General features: G+C 36.0%; 1 protein-coding gene across 2 annotated transcripts in view; it reads left to right on the forward strand.

The window, feature by feature from the left end:
• Positions 1 to 22,103, forward strand: part of Reln (reelin) — a 452,906-nt gene that overhangs the window by 407,443 nt on the left and 23,360 nt on the right. For both annotated transcript variants that reach the window (XM_076862447.2, XM_076862444.2), the window contains exons 47-55: positions 2,173 to 2,313; positions 3,562 to 3,739; positions 5,616 to 5,809; positions 9,818 to 10,074; positions 14,222 to 14,376; positions 15,397 to 15,611; positions 17,912 to 18,089; positions 20,563 to 20,738; positions 20,887 to 20,993. In XM_076862447.2, the coding sequence (XP_076718562.1) occupies positions 2,173 to 2,313; positions 3,562 to 3,739; positions 5,616 to 5,809; positions 9,818 to 10,074; positions 14,222 to 14,376; positions 15,397 to 15,611; positions 17,912 to 18,089; positions 20,563 to 20,738; positions 20,887 to 20,993 (1,601 nt within the window). The remainder of the gene's footprint in view (positions 1 to 2,172; positions 2,314 to 3,561; positions 3,740 to 5,615; positions 5,810 to 9,817; positions 10,075 to 14,221; positions 14,377 to 15,396; positions 15,612 to 17,911; positions 18,090 to 20,562; positions 20,739 to 20,886; positions 20,994 to 22,103) is intronic.

The following is a 22,103-nucleotide window of genomic DNA, read 5'->3' on the forward strand; positions in this document are numbered from 1 at the left end:
TTTCTGTGGAACTCCAGAGAGCTGCACAAATGAAAATGTCAGGGTTGGAAGTCCCCACAAAGGCTGTCAACTCCAACAATGCATCAGGCTCTTAAATCTTCTGTCCGATCTCTCTGTTCAGTGGTTGCCCAGACTGTGATTAAACATAACCATGACTGGAAAGCCACCACCTGCTGGGCAGCCCGTGCCACCTCACACCTGCTGGGAAGCTCTCCTCCCCTTCCACAGCCACCAAGTCACTGCCGTGCACAGCTGACCCCAGGCCCTGCTCTACAAAATGTCTTTTATTTTACTTTTTGGGGGCATCTTTATTGCTATCAACTTAATATGCTTTCAGTGACTATATATGAAGTGCAATCTATAGGTGCCAACAATAAGATGATAATTAAGGAGAATAATTTAACAGAGGAAACTGCATATAAATGGGCAGTTTAAACACAAAATTATAAGGACTTTGATGAAGCATGTCTATGATATTAGGGGAACAGGGATGTGTATTTTTTTTTATTTACTATCTATAAGCTCTGAGGTTACCAAACAATATTCCCTGAAGGTATTCCCTGCCTTTTAGAAATGTCAGAGTTCAAAAGAAAGACAGAATACAGATATAAATGTTGACTAGTTATCAGAATACAAGAATCGAGTTATGAAAATATGGCATTCCATTATGTTACTTACAGATGGTGCTGCATGTAAACAGACATAGCTGTTAATAAATTCTGTCATTAAAAATACCAGAGTCACTGAGCTGCACAGCTCCAAGTGGGGAGAGATCTTTACAACATTGCCTTCTATGATAATGGCGGCTCCGATACAAATTCCCTCTACTTACAGAGCACTGCTTAGCGCTAGGTGCTGTCCATTAAATGTACAATGTCAGGTTGAAAGGGCTCAACTCCACCCACTCCCTTATAACTTAGCATTCCAAGGAGACAGATAGCATCAAATATATGTGCAGATCAACGCATGATTATGATTAGGCTGAATACTGTGAAAGGAAACAAAGAGTTTGCTATGACAGAGAATAACAGGGAACAAACATTTTTAAAGGAGTCAAGAAAAAAATTGTCTATGATGACTTGACACTTCCTCAGAGATCTGAAGGACCCACAGGGATGAACCAGGCATAGAAAAAGTGAGAGAGAAGACGAGCATGCATGCAGGAAGGTGGGAAAGAGTTTGCTTTGGGCACTGAGGGAAGTGAGGCTCTCGACATGAGTGGCCAGAATGAAGGAAGGAGAGGGCCTTGCTCAGGCTAAACCTCATGAGGGTTTGGGGTTTAAGTGAAATGCAACAGGAAGTGATAGGAGGAAATTAGGCCGAGATGACTCTGCTGGGGGAACATATGGAAGCTGGGGAGCAAGGAGAACTGTGGAGAGATCAGTGGTGCACAGATGCTCAGGAGACACTTATTGGACTGAACTGTTCATTTTCCAGAAAGAAGATTTTAGTTCTGATTCATTTCTTTTCTATTTTCTATGTTTTATGTAAATGCTTTCAATGAGAAAGTACAAGATCCTTGCTGTTGTTCGATCTTTCATACCCTCTAAAACAGATATTCCTCAGTCAAAAGCCAACACACATGTAGATCAATAAACACAAATGATTTCCTTTACAAGACATTTAATGTTCACTTTGTGTGAACCTCACATATTGTTTGGATTTTACTGCCATCTAGTGCCTCTGAAAACATATGCTTATGTTTTTCACAAGACACTCCCAAAACTGTGCATGAGCAAGTATGCTTCTGCTTCTGGAATGGAGAACCTTTGAACAAATCAATAAATCAATATGAAGTAAATCTTGTTGTATTTTTCACCCTCTGTTTTCTCTATAGAATTATCTAGGTTTTCTTTGATCCCCCATTTTACACTCATACTGTCCCTAAGGCTTTCGTCTGGAGAATTCCTCAAGTATGCTGCATGAGGTGGACCAGTGTGCCCATTGCACAAAAGTATCTATCTTAGGAAGCAAGTGGTGGAGACTGAAATCCAGGGCATATTTTGTTCCAAAGTTGATTGCAGAGAGGTTACATCTGCTCAAGGGCAGGCATCCTTTCCGAATTTAATAATATAAGTTAGCAATAGCCCCGGTATCACTCCATGAAGTTTCCCATATGAAATTTGGGATTCCATTCCACTGTATCCTTCATTATGATTCTCTTCTTCCAAGGTCCCAAGCCACTCGTTTCCGTTGGCATCAACCAGCTCCTTTTGACAAGCAACAGACATGGGCAATAGATAATGTCTATATCGGGGATGGCTGCATAGACATGTGTAGTGGCCATGGGAGGTGCATCCAGGGAGGCTGTGTGTAAGTAAATTTTTTCCTTTCTTCCGATTCACATCCCATCTAGGAGGTTTTCCTGAAACTGGTTTTTGTATTGCTCCCAAGCTACCTTAGGTTATACATTTTTCCTGAAATACGATATCGAGCTAACTGTGAAGTTGATGGGTATTATATCTTCATTCTTGCTTAGAGATTAGGAACTGAACAACAGCTACCTTGTCAGGAGAAAGCTAAATTATAATTGGCTGTATTTTATTTCCTTCTGTGTTTTTGTCATACACTTGAGCCTTGAAACAGTCATTAGAAGAAGTTCAGGAGTTCAGTATGTTCTGATCAAAAATAATACATCATATATATTTTTCTCACTTAGGTATGAATATTTGTTATGATATGCATTTGTCATGATTTAATTGATATTCCATGTTGTTTGCATAAGAAAGTATATAAATGTCTGGTCAATTTACCAGGTATATTTGACAAAGAGGCCTAGTATATTATTCTTACAAAGCTGTAGCGTGTTTGGAAGAATATAAATAAAATATGTGTATGAGTACAATTGTGGGCACATTAGCACACAAATGCATATACTCACACTATAGATTGAGCTTTATTTTCAAAGATTATACTTTTTGGTGGGGTAATATGAAGGAAAATAATGTTTGAGAATACATATTCTCTCCTCCACTAATCATCACATCATGGGAAGTCTTTCCTTTGATTAATAATCATAGCCCTTTTGCAGACTGGCCTTGGAGACCCTTGAGCCTCCCAGTTCTATGTTCACATCCCCTTCCATCCTGAACAGGGGAGTCAGGCCTTTAGTCAAAGATGGCAGTTACTATGCAAATTATCTTCAGATGCTTGCAACATGACCTCTTAGATTCTAAATTGACCCAAAGCCTACATTAAAAACATCAATTTTATAAATATAGGACCCACCAGTTCACCTTGTCAGCTGTAATCATTTGTCAGCCATCCAGAGTTGGGTCATGGAGAGACAGGGTTTTAATATATTCTTTGAAGTCATTTCTTTTTCTCTACCCGTAGCCCCCAAGTGTCACTATTTCAGGAAAACCTACAGGTAGTTAATTCAGTTTTTTCCTAACCTAAAGCATTGTTAAGGAGGGTAAGTGAATACTGGCAAGCTCTGTGAAAATCAGTAACCTTTCATCATCCCAGACTAGGAAAAAGAGTTGACTTCACTAATATGAGAATACACTTGCAGGGGTTTTGTTTGATGTTGACTTTTCCTTCCTCTTTCTCCACATCCAGCTGTGATGAGCAGTGGGGTGGCCTATACTGTGATGAGCCTGAGACCTCCCTTCCAACCCAACTCAAAGACAACTTCAATCGCGCTCCCTCCAACCAGAACTGGCTGACTGTGAACGGAGGAAAATTGAGTACCGTCTGTGGGGCTGTGGCTTCGGGGCTGGCTCTCCATTTCAGCGGGGTGAGGGCTTGGCTGTTGGTTACTCATTTCTACATCCTTTAAGTTTTCCCCAAATGGTTGAGTCTCTTTTGAAGTATAATGGGTAAATCAAGATGCAGAGGGTTAGTTATCCTAGTTGCCCTAAATGCTCAACATTGATCTGATCTTGAAACTGTATACAAATCAGAAAACGGTGATTATTTCCAGTATTTTCCTACCACAAATCAGTTCAGCCAATTTAATTATGCAGAGTAGTATCAGTGCAGGGAATATTTAAGTACACATTTTTAAAGGACTTAAATGGATTTCTATCCTGGAAGGGCGAGCACTTGCACAGTGTGCAGGGGCTTCCATCTGGATAGAACTCTAATTGAAAACCCTTGAGCTTGCAACAGATTTGGGATTTAAGGAGCCAAAAATCTGGAAAATGAGCTTTGATGATTCCTGAATGTATTAACAACAATTAATTCTTCCTGATATTATTCAAGAAAGAATAATTGTCGGTAATTACTAGGCTCTTGTATTTATAGCATATTATTTTGTGAATGACAGCAGCAATGTTGGGAACTTTCTTTAAGAAAATTTATAATTATTCTCCTTTGCTGCCAAAGATGAACTTTGTTTAAGAACACAGTTTCTCCAAAATCATGATTAGACAGGCAAATTAATTTTTTGAAAATAACAAATTTGCTATTAACTCATTTTTTTTCTACCATGCTCTACCTTTGAGTTTGCATTGGTCCTAATGAAGTGTATTATTTGTGTTAAGTATTTTAGCTTAAGAGTAAAAATAATCAAGTGAATAGGATTTTTATCATCATCAACATCAAGAACACAGTGTTTAGGATTCTCTTCCTGGAGTATGTGGACCTCTTAAATGATCTAGATTTCCACATATTTTCAACCAAGAAATACCTATCTATAGACATCAATTAATGAATGAATATAGATGACATTAAAATCTACTACAAATAAAAAGTGTTGCAACTATTATCTGTGATTTAACTAAATTATACAAAAATTTTCAAATGTAGGCATTAAAATTTTCATATTAAAGTAGCTATCTTCAATGTGCTATTCCATTAATAGCTGATGCCTTTTTAAAAAATACATATAGTAGGGGCTGGGCTGGGGCTCGGCAGTAGAGCACTTGCCTCGCACATGTGAGGCACTGGGTTCGATCCTCAGCACCATATAAAAATAAATAAACAAAATAAAGGTATTGTGTCCACTTACAACTAAACAAAACATTTAATATATATGTATATATGTATACATATATATGTAATAAATTCCATTCAATAACAAGAGATAATTTAATAGTTTCTTTAACCCCACCCTTCACCTTGCTTATTAAAAATATATATAAAAAGAGCCAGGTAAAGTCGTAACACCTATATTCAGGGGGCTGAGGCAGGAGGATCACCAGTTTGAGGCCAGCTTGGGCAACTTAGTGAGACCCTGTCTCAAACTAAAAATGGCTGAGGATGTAGCTCAGTAGTAGAGCACTTACCTAGCTAGCGTGTAAAAGGCCCTGGGTTCAGTCCCAAGTACCATAAATAAATAGATAAATAAAAAAATAAATTTATATATACTTTTAGATAAATACACATGTATAGAAAATCTCCTTAGAATATATGACCCTCTGTATTGAATATTGAAATTTCCATATAGTAAGGAAGTCTTGAATACTAAAATCTCACAGTTGAGCAAATGTTTGCCGAGTATTTACTACGCACTGGGCACCATGCTAGGAGCTGGCATAGCAACAAGGATGATAAGAAAACCAGTGTCACGACACGACTTGGACTACAAAGGATAGAAACCAGGGAAATTCTATAATCTGCAATCAAGATTCTTTATCGGTATTTTTTTAAATTCTCTTCCTTTTTCATAGGGTTGTAGTCGATTGCTAGTCACTGTGGATCTAAACCTCACCAATGCGGAGTTTATCCAATTTTACTTCATGTATGGATGCCTGATTACACCAAACAACCGTAACCAAGGTGTTCTCTTGGAATATTCTATCAATGGAGGCATTACCTGGAATCTGCTAATGGAAATTTTCTATGACCAGTACAGTAAACCTGGGTTTGTGTTCTGTTTTATCTCTAATAAGTAGTCTGTTGAGCAAAAATCTTCACCAAAGCTACTAGAAATCAGTCTCTGTCATGAAGAAAGGTTTCAGGACTGAATAAATAGCTGGTTTGGGTTTTTATTTTAAAAACAGTTATGGTGAACATAGTGGTGCATGCCTGTAATCCCAGCAATCTGGGAGGCTGAGGCTTGCAAACTTGAGGATTGCAAGTTTGAGGCCAGCTCAGCAACTTAGTGAGGCCCTAAGCAACTTAGTGAAACCTTGTCTCAAAATAAAAAATATAAAGGTATTTAGGGAGGTGACTCAGTAGCTGAGTGCCCCTGGGTTCAATCCCCAGTTCAAAATAAAAGGTCTAGGGATGCAGCTCCATGGTAAAGCATCCCTGGGTTCAATTCACATTAAAAAAAATAAATAAATAAATAAATAAATAAATAACAGTATCCATTCAGTTTTAGAGAATTTCGGGCTAAAAAAATAAATAAATAAAATTAGATGTAAGCATTCTTAAGAAGTCTAGAGTCTATTTTAGAACCCCTTATTAAACAACCTTGACTAAACACACAGCGTATGGGTCATTTTAAAAAAAAGCAAATTTATATTGTTTGTATGTAACAACAAATCCCACCATTATATATAATTATAATTCACCAATAAAACATATGGGGGGAAAGGAGAAAAAAAATACTATTGTAGGGCCAAAAGCAATCAAAGTAATCAATTACAAAGGTCGAAGTAATTATTAAAAAGTAAAAGGGCCTATTCGTTAAAGTAGAAGGAAAAAGAAGAGGAAGAGGAGAGGAGGAAGGGCAGAAAGAGGAGGAAAGAAATACAACCCAATCAAAAAATACAGATAATAACCAGGAGGGGTGGTGCACACCTGAAATCCCTGTGGCTTGGGAGACTGAGGCAGGACTTAGCAAGGCCCAACACAAGTGAGACCATCTCAAAATAGAATATAAAAAAAAGGGCTTGGGATGTGACTCAGTGGTTAAGTGCCCCTAGGTTCAATCCTTGATTTCAAAAAAAGAAAGAAATACAAAACATATGGGTAATAAATAAATAGAAGGAAAACCAATAGAGTGGAGAAAGAGATCAAGGGAAGGAAGAGGGGAGAGGAAAGGGAAGTATTTGGGGTTCTAAGTGGAGCAAGTTGTGTGATATATGTTTATGAATATGTTAAATGAAACTGTATGCATAACTATAATGCACTAATAAAAAAAAGATAGTCTCTTACTATATGACAAGCCAGATATAGGTTAAAAATTGAATAAAATAAAAAATTTATAAATGATTATTTAAATTCAATATATCAGTTAAGAATAGGTTCCACCAATATAACCTGAACAAAAATTTATTGCTCTCATGTAAATCCCCCCAAAAGTAGCCTAGGGCTGCTGTGGGGGCTCCACAAGCAGCAATGACCCCGATTCCTTCTATCTTCTTGTTCTGCTACACTTATAGTGTGACTTTGATCTCATAATTCAAAAGGGCAGTGAGCTCCTTCACGTTCCAGGCAGCAGGAAGGATGAGGGGGCAAGAAGGATATGCTGTCTCTTTAGAGCCACTTCCTAACAGTAGCACATACTTCCATTCTCATTCCTAGAATTTAGTCACATAACCACACTCAGATGCAAGGAAGGCTGGATTTGTCTTTATTCTGGGGAACTAGTCATCTTGATAAAAAGATTGGCTCCTATTTGGAGGAAGAAAAAATATAAGGGTAATGGAAGAAATACCAGCAATCTCTACAAGCAAAATTTTAAATCCTTTTAATTTTAAATTAAAGTTGCAAATCAACTAAGGACTCCAACTGCAAGCTAAGTGGTACACAGTGTAACAGTGTAAAAAAAAAAATGTACTCACCTATTAAGAGGAGATAATACACAAGTCAAGTAATCTGTTTCCCTGGTCTTTGGGGAGGATTTTATTGAATCTGAAGCATGAACACTTCAGCAGCATAAGCACAGGGAGAGGGAGCTGTGTTTCTACAGGATGGAAACATTCCATCTGATCTACTTAGTTCTCTGAAGGAGAAACACATTGACCAAGGTGGGAACTGTGGTCATGATTTATTTAGACTTTCAAGCAGTCTTAAATAACTTTCTACCCCAGAAATTTTTTAAATGTGGTTAAGGATTTATCAGAGAAAGAAAACTAATTTAGAAACAGGACAGAGAAAATATTTTTTAAAAAATCATTGCTCCAGGGCTGGGGTTGTGGCTCAGTGGCAGAACGCTCACCTAGCACCTGTGAGGCACTGGGTTCAATCCTCGGCATCACATAAAAATAAATAAGTAAATTAAAAGTATTGTGTCTAACTACAACTAAAAACCAAATATATGGGGGGAAAAATCATTGCTCCAGATAAAGAAGTACTACTGTAAATCCCCCCCAGAAGCTGGTAGATTTCCGATATTATTAATGTATTTGAAAATGTTAATTAAATGTGCTGAATCAGTGGGGTATATTATAAGAAGACGTCACAAGGTGTTCACACACACATACACAAATGGAAGGTGGCAGATGAGAAGCATGAGGAAATGAACTTTGTAGAGGACTCTGCCTAGAGGCTGATGTCTCTACACTGGCAGGAATAACACAGGTAAGGGTCTAAAATCCACACTGTACTTTTCTTCCCTGATATCAATACCCATTAGGTTGCCATGATCCAAAGAGTATACAAAATGATAGGGGAAATCAAAATAGTATTTAAAATCATAGTGTTAGAAACCCAATAAAAGCTTCCTAGCTTTGATGAATCTTCTTCGTTGGTTCATGACTGGAATACTGCCGATTATCCTGGGCACTGTAATCTCAAAGAAGACATAAAAAAGAGAGGAAGGAAAAAATAAAAAATACAAGATGATACCATGTAAACAAAACCAATGTCATGAAACCTCTTTAGTGTGAAAGGCAAATTCAAGTGACTGCCACTGAAGATCTCAGATGGGGGTTCTTCTTGGGATGGACTTCAGCTGGTTGGTCCCACCCAGGAGCACTGAAAGGCGGCCTTTGAAATTAAAGAAAGCTAGATTAGCATAGATTAAAGAAAGGAATGATCCTTTATGCAGAGGAGAGTAAACCTAAGGAAACTATTTTCCACAACAGACTTTATGAGCTGTGAATATACATTTAAAAGGGTTTGATGCTTTTGTGAGTTTTAATGCATATTTTGATTAGAGGATTTTTCAAAACCTTATTTCTAACTAATAAGAAGTTCATGTGGGAGCACAAACCTATGTATCTCTTTGTCTTTGGTGACTAAGTCAAGAAGAGTATGCCAGGCTGGCTTATTATTAGCTCATTTCTCATTCGGTATTTCTTCATAGAATGTTTTTGATAAATCATACAAACAGGGCTGGGGTTGTGGCTCAGGAGTAGAACGCTTGCCTAGCATGCATGAGGCACTGGGTTTTATCCTCAGCACCTCATAAAAATAAAATAAAGGTATTGTGTCCATCTACAACTAAAAAATAAATATCAAAAAAAAGCATACAAACAATGTGTGTCTATAACTCAGACACCTGATAGTATACACCTGAGAGTTCAAACATCCTGTCACAATCCAGTGTCCATATTCCAATCCAGTTGCTGGCACTCAGGGGACTAGAATGAACACAAAATGCCAAGGGAAAGAGACATTTGTACCACCCTTTGGGGACAGGGGCAAAACCCTCAATATTGGCTGTGCCAACTAATGTGCCATATTGTAGGCCTACAGATACCCCAGGTATTCAAAACCCTGTGGAGTCCCTCCAAGCCTGCCACAGACAGTTCAAGTAAGTGGGGAGTTCCAGGATGCTTACATTTGTTCACATTCTATTTCCTCAATTTAGTGACTACCAAGACTGTAAAATCAAGCCAGTTAATTGTGGCTTTTATTTTATCTAGTGCCCTCTCCTATCTCGCCTGCCATGTGACATAAAATATCTATCACAGGTTGCTTGTGTTTTACTCATATATGTGACAAGGGTTTTCCTACCACCATCTTTTTCTCATAGGTTTGTGAATATCCTTCTCCCTCCTGATGCTAAAGAGATTGCTACTCGCTTTCGCTGGTGGCAACCACGACACGATGGCCTGGACCAGAATGACTGGGCTATTGACAATGTCCTCATCTCAGGCTCTGCTGACCAGAGGACTGTCATGCTGGACACCTTCAGCAGTGCTCCAGTACCCCAGCATGAGCGCTCCCCGGCAGACGCAGGCCCTGTTGGGAGAATTGCTTTCGACATGTTTATGGAGGACAAAACTTCAGGTACTGTTCACTAATGCTAAATAAACTACAGTGGACACACAGTAATTTGTGTGGGTCTTCTCTAAAGAGTGAAATGTGGGGGCTGGGGGTGTGGCTCAGTGGTAAAGTGCTTGCCTAGCACATGTGAGGCACTGGGTTCGATCCTCAGCACCACATAAAACTAAATAAATAGAATAAAGATATTGTGTCCATCTACAACTGAAAAATTAAAAAAAAAAAAAATGTGGACCTTTTCAGCTGCCCAGGTGGTGCAGAAACAGGGAAAAGTTGTCATCCTTTGCTCCTCACAACCTTCCCAGTTGACATTGTAACTCAATCTTTTCTTTCATTCAAGCTGGCTAGTGCATTTTAATAAATAGCACTTTGGGGGCTGGAATTACGGCTCAGCGGTAGAGTGCTCGCCTAGCATGAGTGGGTTCAATCCTCAGCACCCATTAAAAAATTTTAAAAAATAAAAACTAAATGAATGGAAAAAATAAATATTTGGGGCTGGGGATGTGGCTCAAGCAGTAGCGCTTTCGTGCGGCCTGGATTCGATCCTCAGCACCACATACAAATAAAGATGTTGTGTGCACCGAAAACTAAAAAATAAATATTAAAAAATTCTTTCTCTCTTTAAAAAAATTATAAATAAACATTTAAAATAAATACATAAATAGTACTTTATAATTTTATGAACAGTAATTTTCTCTTCTTTGAATATTTTCATTTCTATATTTTCTGTTTTCCACTTTCAGTAGAAAGCCAATATTTCCTGGCTACTTGTTTTAATATCCAAAGATAAAATGTGTCTGACGGACACATTTGTTACTTTCATATTTCAGAAAGAATCCCAGGTTTTGCTTGTCCTGGGTCCTGCCTGTTATCCTTCCTTCTCAATTGGGGCAGTTCAGTGATACTGAACACTAGGAAGGACCTCTAAATACTTTTCTCATGTGTAATGTATTGTTTTCTTTTTAAAAAAAAAAAATTTAGTTATAAGTGGACACAACACCTTTATTTTATTTATTTATTTTTATGTGGTGCTGAGGATTGAACCCAGTGCCTCACTCATGTTAGGCAAGTGCTCTACCACTGAGCTACAATTTCTCCAGCCCTATTGTTTTCTTTTTATTTCATACCATTCTAGTAATGTTAAGTGGTGTTATGTATTAAGTAGGTGCCTTTGCTGTGCTTTGGTTATACTACAGAAAACAGCATTTTCATAAAAAGTAGTGATCTTTAATTATGTATCTCATACTAACCCTGCAAATGTATCTAAATGGTAAATTTAGATACACATCACTATAGCTATGCACACAGAGGGATCATGTTTTATATTCAGTTCTAGCATAACAACATGGATAATTTTAAAATAATAAAACTGGGAAGAATCTTCCAGGGGAATGATGCTTATTTATATAGGGAAAAAAATTTGAAATGTGTGGAGTTTTAAATACTTAAAATACTTAATTATTAATGCTTTATTGTAAAAACAATGTGTGTTCTAAGTGTGAGATTGATAAAATGCAGAAAATCATGAGAATTAAAATAAATATCACTTAGGGGACAATCATTATCAATATTTCAGCATATTTTCTCAGAGTATCATTTTTCCTTTGTCTTTATGTAAACATAACAAAATTATAATCAAATCATACATATATTTTGTAACCTGCCCTTTTCATTTAGAATTGAATGCTGATTTTTTTCCTCATGTCCTTAAGAACATTTTTAAAATAAAATTTTAATAGCTTTATAATATTTAATCATAGTTTATTCCTTTGATGTTGCTGAATATTTAAGTTAATTAATTTCATCTCATTTATTAGTATAACATGTAGCACTATGGTGTAACTGCAAATATTTACAATAAAACCACACTTGCAAATAGAAAAAGTTTAAAATGTCCCTCATCATTAGCAAATAGTCTTATTCTCTTAAGAAGTTTATTAAGATTTGCTTATGTAAATCTAACTGAGAACTTTGCTAAGTAACTCATTTATTTTTCCCTGTGCAATGATTTCCATTAGGGAGTTTAAAAATCTGAGAATAATTTTAACACTGCTTCTATGTGAATAAAAGCAAATACAGACTAATTTTTCAAGTACCTTACTCGTGATTTTTACTTTAGAATTAATTGGTGATATACAATTGAAGGAACAAATTTTCTGGCTCCTGTCTGTCTTACAAAAAATGGTATTCCTAAAAACCGGAACATCTACTTACAGAATAGTTTCTGATATTGCAGAAGAGATTGCTGAGTTAGTTGATTAATCCTCTTTCATCGGGATTGCAGAGTTCTAGCATAAAATGAAATATGTACCATAGAATAAACTGGCTCAGAGTATTCTAATTGGAATTCAAATTTCTGTGCACTTTGACTCTTCAGTCCTGTATCTGTGATGTAGGATTAAATGTGTCTCCAAATCCCTCATAGTGGAGACACAGATAAGGATATTGCAGTAGCCATTTGAATCCCAGAGATAAGCTGCTTGTTCTACAGGCACATGTTATGCTCAGACAAAATCAAACAGACACACCATGGGTGAAGCCTGAATTACAATGAAATTGCTTGGTCTCTTCTCTGGATCCTCTGAGGCCATCTGACTCTGCTGCTTGTATCCTGGCCCCAAACTTCCAGCTATACTTGTTCATCTCCATTGTAAATGTAGGGCTAACAGGAAACTTCTAGAGAAAAGTTGGACCTCTAAGATCAAAGTATATCATTAGATGAAATTTATGATATGTTTGATTTCTAATCATTCTGGGATAAAAATTAGTAAAAACACCTACACCTCTTCCAAAAGAGAAAGAAAATTGTGAGAGGTATGTGTGTGTGTTTAAGAGAAAAAGACTCAACACATAAGATGTATTCTGGACTAATCAATTCATTGTCTTTCTATTTAAAGTTTACTTTAGAGTCTTCCAAATCTATCCCATCAGTTTTTGTTTTGTTTTTGTTTATTTTTCTTTTGATTACCTTTCTTCAAAAAGTTACTGTTGATCTGGTTTAGAAGAAGAATCAAGATTTATTTAAAGACATAACTATAATACTTAAAAATACATACCTAAGTATTCAAATTTGAAGAACATTGTTGACTTAGATTTATAATAGCATTATTTTAGAGATAATCTGAGTTTCTAAAATAATCTTAGTTTTTGCCAAATTAAGTATAGCTTCACAGTTCAGAATTAAAAGTAGTCTTTATAACAAACTGTACAATACTTTTTTCTCAAAAATTTTCTGGGCCCTCTCCCCAAAATTATTTCAGTAAAAAGGGTTTTTTCCAGGATCTGGGGAAGGGGGAAATGGAGAATCACATATAATGGGTATAAAGTTTCTGTTATATAGATGAATATGTCCTATTATATATTATGTACAACACACTACCAACAGTTAAGAATATGATATTGTGCACTTAAAATATGTTGAGGATAGATCTCATACAGTATCTTCTTATTCAAAAAGAAAACACATACACATGCAATGCACACACACAAACAAGAGAACATAAATAAATATTTGAAAGTGATGGTATGTTTATCTTGGTAATTGTGATGGTATTACATATGTGTGAGTATATCCGAACTTATCAACTTATGTATATACTAAATGTGTACAATGTTTGAGCCTCATTTATACCTCAATAAGGCTTCAGAAAAATTTTATTACTATCTTTCTAACTACACAGATAATACTACTAGAGTTCAAGTAGAAGCAACTAACTCTCTTCCCCATCATTTTACTAAAAATTCTTTCTCTTTTTCAGATGCTGCTTACAAAGTTAAATCTGTCAAAAAATTAGATAAATATTTCCCTTTGATTTTTCACTTGCAACACATACAATACAAATCTGCTCTTTTTCTTTGCAAGTGTAGACTAATTCCATTACTTATACTTGTCTGTGTACTAAAAAAGATAGTGTGTATATCTCAGTAATCACATTATCCATGTTCCAAAAAACAGTATATTTACATTAGTGGGATTGTATGTTACATACTGTATGTGAGAGAGGCTTTTACTTAAAATAATTCTAATTCTTGCAGCCGTACCTGAAATAAAAATGTTAGTTATGACTGAAGAAAATAATTCTTAATCTTGCTTAAAGTGAAAATTTACTTAAAGCATTTTTGTCATAAGATTTTTCTTTTTTTTTTTTTTAAGTGAATGAACATTGGCTATTCCATGATGATTGCACAGTAGAAAGGTTCTGTGACTCTCCTGACGGTGTCATGATCTGTGGCAGTCATGATGGACGAGAAGTATATGCAGTGACCCATGACCTGACTCCCACTGAAGGCTGGATTATGCAATTCAAGGTGAAAACGTCATGGCCTTGATTACATAAATAACCATACTTAAGCAATATAACCAATCAAAAACATCATAGAGACAAAGATCACCTAATAGTTCATTGACTTAATACATAGCTTGAAAACTAAAATTTAATATTTAGGTAACATACAACTCACCTATATATTGCTTAGTGATTACAAATATTTCATTTCTGAACTATTTCAAGGTGAATCTTTCATAAGAGTAATTGTGTTTCTGCTCAGGATTAAATACTGATAGAACAAAATATTGATAATAAAAATGTAAGATACTGATTCCAACTCCCTGACTTAAATCACTATATACCTAACCCCTTAAGAGGAGGTTCCAATGGTTATTCTTTTCTTTTACAAGAGCATTTGGATGTTTCAAGAGGAAGGAAATTATAGAAAACAAGCATGAGTAGAATTCATGCCAGGATCAACTTTGGCCAAGATTTTGGTTAAGGTTTTTTGTCAACTGATTTATTTGGTCTACCTAAATCTCACTTTTTTTAGGGAAAAAAAATCACATTATGGCTGTCTCCATAAATGAAGGGTGCTGTGCTTTATTAAAAGTAACTTCTATTCTCCTTCATGCATGTAACTTACAGTCAAAAGTGATTTATTGAGAGTCATAAATTGTATGACAAAATAATAAAATTGGTAAAGCTGTTAGCAATCCTTCTTGGTCAAGTATTCTGCCAAATAAAAGTGCCAGGACATTAACAAAACAATTTGTAAGAATAACCCAGGCCTTTCAAGGCAATCAGCCAGCATGGCAAAAGCACAGGTTTCAGCTTCTCTCCAAACCCCCTACACAATACATTTGGCACTTTCTATAATTTGTCACTTTGGGCAACTTGTCCACCTCCCCTGTCCATTAGCAGAACAAGTAATGAACCTGAAAATACAGTATGGTGTATACCAAGTGTTTAGCAGCTTTCTTGCAGCCAAGTCCTTGGAGCAGAAATATGTAATACGGTTTTGATGATCTTGATGTTCTTTTGATTTTCTGTTTACTAGATCTCTGTTGGATGCAAAGTATCTGAAAAAATTGCCCAGAATCAAATTCATGTGCAATATTCTACTGACTTTGGTGTGAGCTGGAATTATCTAGTCCCTCAGTGCTTACCTGCTGACCCAAAATGCTCTGGAAGTGTGTCTCAGCCATCTGTATTCTTTCCAACTAAAGGGTGGAAAAGGATCACCTACCCACTTCCTGAAAGCCTTGTGGGAAAGTAAGTGGAAAATGTAAATTCAAGACTGAATTCAAGCATCACATCCAGCAGTTGATTAGGAACACTGTCATCAAGTCAGAAATTATGTGTAATTGTGTGGAAAGTGTTCTCAACATCCCTAAATCTTAGGGTGCTCTAATCAGTGACTTCCATGATGAGCTGACTTCACGAGACCTCAAGTTGCAATCCTCATACTTGAGAAAATTATCCTTGGCATATCCTTCCATTTTCCACACTATCATCACTTGGAAATAGCAATACTGATGGCCTTGGAGCCAGATGAAAAGGTGTATGTGACCTTATTGACCTTGTGGACTGTAGTCCACCATGCACATATGCTTTCTACATCCATAATAGGGCAAACTGCAAATCCTAACTCTTTGTGCTATTTGTACAAGTCTGGCTTGTAGGTTCCATTTTTTTTCTTATGAAAATATTGTGTTCCGCACCTGCAGTGAAAAGTAATTAGCTTGGAGCAGTGGTGAGCCAGAGTGGTCAAACCATGCTCTGGAAAGTCTGTGGATATGTTAATTTAAGGTAATTCCAAGAGTTCCCTTCTATAAAATTAAGACAAGAGACACATTAAACAAAATGACAAGTGTACCTCTACTAAATTAATCATATAGTCTAGCTAAATGAAAAGCCTTCTTGTGAAACAGATTGTGATATATGACCAGAACATACAGAGCTTTTGAATAATGTGCATACACACAGCTTTTCCAGTGTCCTGTAGTTATCACTTACTATATGACCACTCACAGCTTCCTGGAATACATTTTCTGGAATGAATCAGTTAGCATGCTAGGAAACTAAATCAGGATGTTTTCAACTACAAGTAACAAAAATTTTAAAACCAATTCAAATTGGCTTAATTAGAAATGAAATTTGTCTTATCTTTGATGAAAGAATCCAATGATAAATGGACACTGGGATTGGTTGATTTGCAAGTTCAACATGTCTTCAAGGATACTATTCTTTCTTATTCCCTTGTTCTTTGCTCCTCTGTACACAGCAATGGTGTCATACTCAGCTCTCAGGCTGATTACACTTTTTCTTTTCTTTTTTGGTCCTGAAGATTTAACACAGGGGTGCTTGATCACTGAGCTACATCCTCGGTCCTTTTTGTTTTTTATTTTGAAATAGCATCTCTCTAAATTGCTCAGGGCCTCGCTAAATTGCTGAGGCTGGTCTCAAACTTGCAATCCTCTTTTCTCAGCCTCCCAAGCTGCTGGCGTGCACCACTGCACCCAGCCTGATTCTACTATTGAACACAAGATGACAACCAAAAACAGGAGCAGAATGCTTCCTTTCCTATGTCCAGTGGGAGAGAAAGAGAGATGCTTTACTCTCCAGTAGATCCAGAATGAGTACCTCTTTGCATCCCATTGGTACAAATTAGCCTATTCCTGAGCCATTCAACAGTTAGAGAATTCATAATCCAATGGTATCTCATATGAATCATCGGGATGAAATGGATGCTGGGAAACACCTCAGTACTCACTTGTTTCCCCATCCCATTCTCTCTCCCTTTTTTTCTTTATAATGAGATATAATTTGCATCCAGTAAAGTGCAGACATCTTAATTGTTGAGATCAATGAGCTTTTACTCTTGTGTAACCCATGTTACACATAAAACAAGATACAGAACATTTACATAACCCCAGAAAGTTCTTTCATGCACTTTGTACTCTTTAAACCAAAATTGTGTGACTTATTTTAATACAGGGTTAATTGTGAGCCTTGTTTTACCCACAGAAGACAAAGAAGAACAATGATAAAATTTAAAATCTCAGGGAAATTAACCTTTAATATAACCCTTTTCTAATTAGCATAGTTACTCTGAGAATATTGATCATCTTCAGGGAACTCAGAAGTTGCCGTTTTCCGGCTGCCTGAGGGCTGTGTGATATGTGGCGAGCTCTGTGAAAGGCTTCGCTCTCCTTCTGTACAAGTTCAGAAATGTAATCAGTGACTCTAAGTTGCCTCACAACCACTGAACTGCAGTTCATGAAAACCTGATCTATGGAAGCTATAGCTCTGTATTTTAAAACATTCCTATTGCTCACATGGAGATTACACTGATTTCATTTTGTTTTGCAGGTTTGCTCAGATATTATAAAATTTAATAGAAACCAGCTTTACAGCTCCATGACTAGAAACAGAAAATTGTGGTCAGAAAAGTTTTTTTATTAACTCATTTCATCTAGCGAGAGATTCTTAAATGTTTTTTTTTTCCTCCAGTACTAACTATATATGCAGAATAATTGACTTTAAAAAATTAACTTTTGTTTTGTCAATAGTCCAGTAAGGTTTAGGTTCTATCAGAAGTACTCAGATATGCAGTGGGCAATCGATAATTTCTACCTGGGCCCTGGATGCTTGGACAACTGCCGGGGTCATGGAGATTGCTTAAAGGAGCAGTGCATCTGTGATCCAGGATACTCTGGGCCCAACTGCTACTTGACTCACACTCTGAAGGTAATGTCAAAGCCCCTACAGAAGCATTTATATGCATTAGAGGTCATACCTAGGAATCAGTTTATGTGTATGATTATTGATCTAACACAAGATTCTTTGGGTAACCCAGGAAATAAATCCTTTGGGCAGAAACTAAAAAGTATGTCTTAGGTTAATCTTAGATACAAGAATATTAGGAACAACAATTTATGCAATTCATAAAATAAGTCAGACTATATGGGTTAAAGAAGATGAACACTTTGTTTTCTTTTTTTTTTTTCAGGGATTGAACCTAGGGGTACTTTTATATTTTTTATTTTGAGATAGAGTCTCACTATCTCACTAAGTTGCTTAGGGTCTTGTTAAGTTGCTGAGGCTGCCTCAAACTTACAATCTTTCTGCCTCAGTCACCCAAAAAGCGGGAGCAGGTTTCTTTAAAAAAAAAAAAAAAGCTTAATTTAAAATCAATAGTGAATTCTTTCTTAAGCCTCATTTTTTTTCAATTAATGCAACCATTTGAATAGGGCTGTTGTTGTTATTGTTGTTAAATAAAGCAAATAATATAGACATATTATCACAAAAGATCAAATTTTCAAGCAGGATTAAATGAATTTTAGTTCAGAAAATTCCGTGTTTTGGTTTGTTGACTGCTGAAATGAGGTTGTATATAAAAAATAAAAAGGTCATTTTTGGAGGTGTTAGCTATTCCATAATTATTTAACATGCAAAACAAACACAGTTGCTCAACACAGTTGCCATATACACATTTTATTTCTGCAAATAAGCATAAAGCATTCATCATTATGGCAACAGAAAAATGGCTAAGCGATAAAGCACAAGTGATTAAAATCCAACAACTGAGAGGCAGACGATGTAAACAAAGCCTGTTCTGTCATTTTTGTTTCCTCCAGTACTTCCACAACTTTGGAATTGAAAAATATTAAAATTAAAATTGAAACGATGCTCACTTATGTCTGAAGATGTTAGTCCATTGTTAACAAATGGAGTTACCACATGAGAAACATGCCAATTTCATTAGTATTCCTAGGTTGGATAAGAAATTACACAAATCTAAATGGTGAATTCTGATTCATACCCTTCTAATGAGAATCTGGACAGTCAACCACTCATTTCTTCTAACTCGTGCTTTTTCATATACACCTTCATTTATAAAAATTATGTTCATTTGTCACCCTTAGTGAATAAAGTAAAACTGACATGTGATGGCATGTCTTTAATTATAGAGCTGACTGTGTTCTAAGTTTGAGGAAAAAGAGGGTCTTTTTCTGGATACAATTACTGAAATCACAACTCTAGCAAACAGTTTTTATTAAATGTTTTCATCATTTAAAAAAAATTATCTCACTGGGCATAGTGGCACATGCCTATAATCCCAGCATCTTAGGAGGATCACAAGTTCAAGACCAGCCTCAGCAATTTAACAAGACCTTAAGCAACTTAGAGACCCTGTCTCAAAATAAAAAAAAAAAAGAAAGAAATGACTGGGGATGTGGCTCAGTGGTTAAGCAACACTTGGTTCAATCCCTGGTACCAAAAAAAAAAAATATATGTCAACTGAATGAAAAATTAAATTATGGACAAAATGAATGTACTGTGAACAGAAAGAAAATAAAAAGAAAATCTTGGCAATGATATGAGGGAATAAGCTAATTTGGCATAAAATGTAGCTGTGTACCTTTATTACTCTTTGGAATAAAGTCTCTTTAGAAAATAGACGATTCCTAGTTGTTGATCATTTTTAGTTAAAAAGATAAGCCAGAAACTCAGGGAAAATGTTTTATTTTAGGTTTCAAGTATTTCTCCCCATCACCCTGCAACTTGGCTCTGATAAAACATGCAAAAAGTATGTCCCATGGCCTTCTAATTCTAAAGTTTCTTTTAACTTTAAACAGAAAGCTTTGGTTTCAAATGTCCTTCCCTAACCATAGAAGATTCTAGATTCACTGAATGCTAGAAGTTGAAGGGTTCTGGCTGCCTAAGGAGTCTCTGAAGTCAGGGGCCACACACTCCAGGACAACCCACTGGAGAATGTTGAGGGGAAAGCATAAAAGTCTGCCTATATTTTATTTTTCTAAATTTTTATTTTTACACATTTTTAATAATATAATAATAAGTTACAACAGTACTTCTGTATGCTATGTAAATTAATATATGTATTTGGAGTATGCACTTGAGTAAATTTTTACAAATGGGAGTGTTACTGTAGTTGACATTACAATTGTTTGAGATTTTTATCTAGACTTTACTTTCTAATTATTAAGCATTATTTAAGCAGTTATAATGATCTTCAATATATGGTGGAAAAGAAAATTGTGGAGATATCCTGTTGGCTTTTTAAAATATCTTTGGTAAAGCATTGAAATCAGCTCCTATTTGTTTTAAATTCAATTAACTCTGTATTGTCTTAAGTATTCTATGGGTATTATCTGTATTTTTTTTTTCTTAAGCAAATTCCACTTACTTATTTTTTCAGACTTTCCTGAAGGAGCGCTTTGACAGTGAAGAAATCAAGCCTGACTTATGGATGTCCTTAGAAGGTGGAAGTACTTGTACTGAATGTGGAATTCTTGCTGAAGACACTGCACTCTATTTTGGGGGATCCACTGTGAGACAAGCTATTACTCAAGATTTGGATCTCAGAGGTGCAAAGTAAGTCAATGTTTTATTTTTTTTTTTATTGCAACAGAGCAAATTGGCCCCCAAACAAGGAACACCTGTGGAAGAAATTGTTATCTAGAATTTGAGCAGAGTGTGTTCTAATTCCTTATTCTGATAGAGAATATGTGCTTGCATTTAGATTCCTGCAATACTGGGGACGCATCGGTAGTGAGAACAACATGACCTCCTGCCATCGGCCCATCTGCCGGAAGGAAGGCGTGCTGTTGGACTACTCCACTGATGGAGGCAGGTTTCAGGGACCAATGCCACATCTTCAAGCACATTCCCAAATTCCATCCAACATCCTTCAGAAACATCTCAGCAAAGCTTTGCTCACAATGGCAATCTAAAGAGTGACAAAGAAAAAGCTAAAGATCTTGCTCCCATTACATGTTCCGTGCATGTGACTTCTGTATTAGGCAGAATCTACCGAAAAAAGGAATCAAGAGAGAAATCACATTAAAAAAATAAACTCCAAACTTTATTAATGAAGAAAATCCCCACTAGCTTAACTAAAACTTGCTTATAAGTGACATAATTAATAAAATCTAATGTGCTTTTCCAAGCAAAAGATAATTTTTAAACATTTTAAAGCATGTTTAAAACTTTTGTGTCAATAAGCAAATCGTAAATGCTACAGAGATCTACAAGAAAAACTCATTACTAGCACTGAAAATATTCTGAATTCATGAGTCTGTCATAGAATAAATTCTGTTTTATTATTCTGCTCAACAAAATTCTGTTTTATTATTCTGGAGTAGCTAAGTAATAGACCAGCAATACCATGAGGTCTTTAGAAAACATGCTATAGCAAACACATATCATTCTGAATAACTAGTTGATAGAGGAATCTAAAGTATTTAGCCTTTCAAATGATATCTTCTTAAGTAATTTAACATTTCATCTTTTCAAACAGTAAGAGGCAAACCTTAAGCCAGTGCAATAGCACATACCTGTAATCCCAGAGACTTTTGTTTCGTTTATAGTGCTGCAATTGATATGCAGGGCCTTCTGCATATCAGGCAAGTACTCTACCACTGACCCATGTCTCTAGCTCCCAATTTCAGAGTCTTGGGAGGCTAATGCAGAAGGGTCACAAGACTGAGACCGACCTCAGAAACTTAGGCCCCATCTCAAAAAAAAAAAAAAAAAGAGAGCTGGGATGTAGCTCAGAGGTATAGAATTCCTGGGTTTAATTCCCATTACCAGAAAAACAACAAGAAAAAATAAACTTCATACTAGTCCAACTAACTATAAGTGCCATAGAATTATAATAGCTATGTTTTTTTAAATACTAGAAGTTATTGTCATAGAAACATGAATGTGTCTTATAGTTTATGAGAAATAATGCCTAAA

This window comes from Callospermophilus lateralis, chromosome 1 (genome assembly GCF_048772815.1).
Source record: "Callospermophilus lateralis isolate mCalLat2 chromosome 1, mCalLat2.hap1, whole genome shotgun sequence".
Taxonomy (NCBI): Eukaryota; Metazoa; Chordata; class Mammalia; order Rodentia; family Sciuridae; genus Callospermophilus; species Callospermophilus lateralis.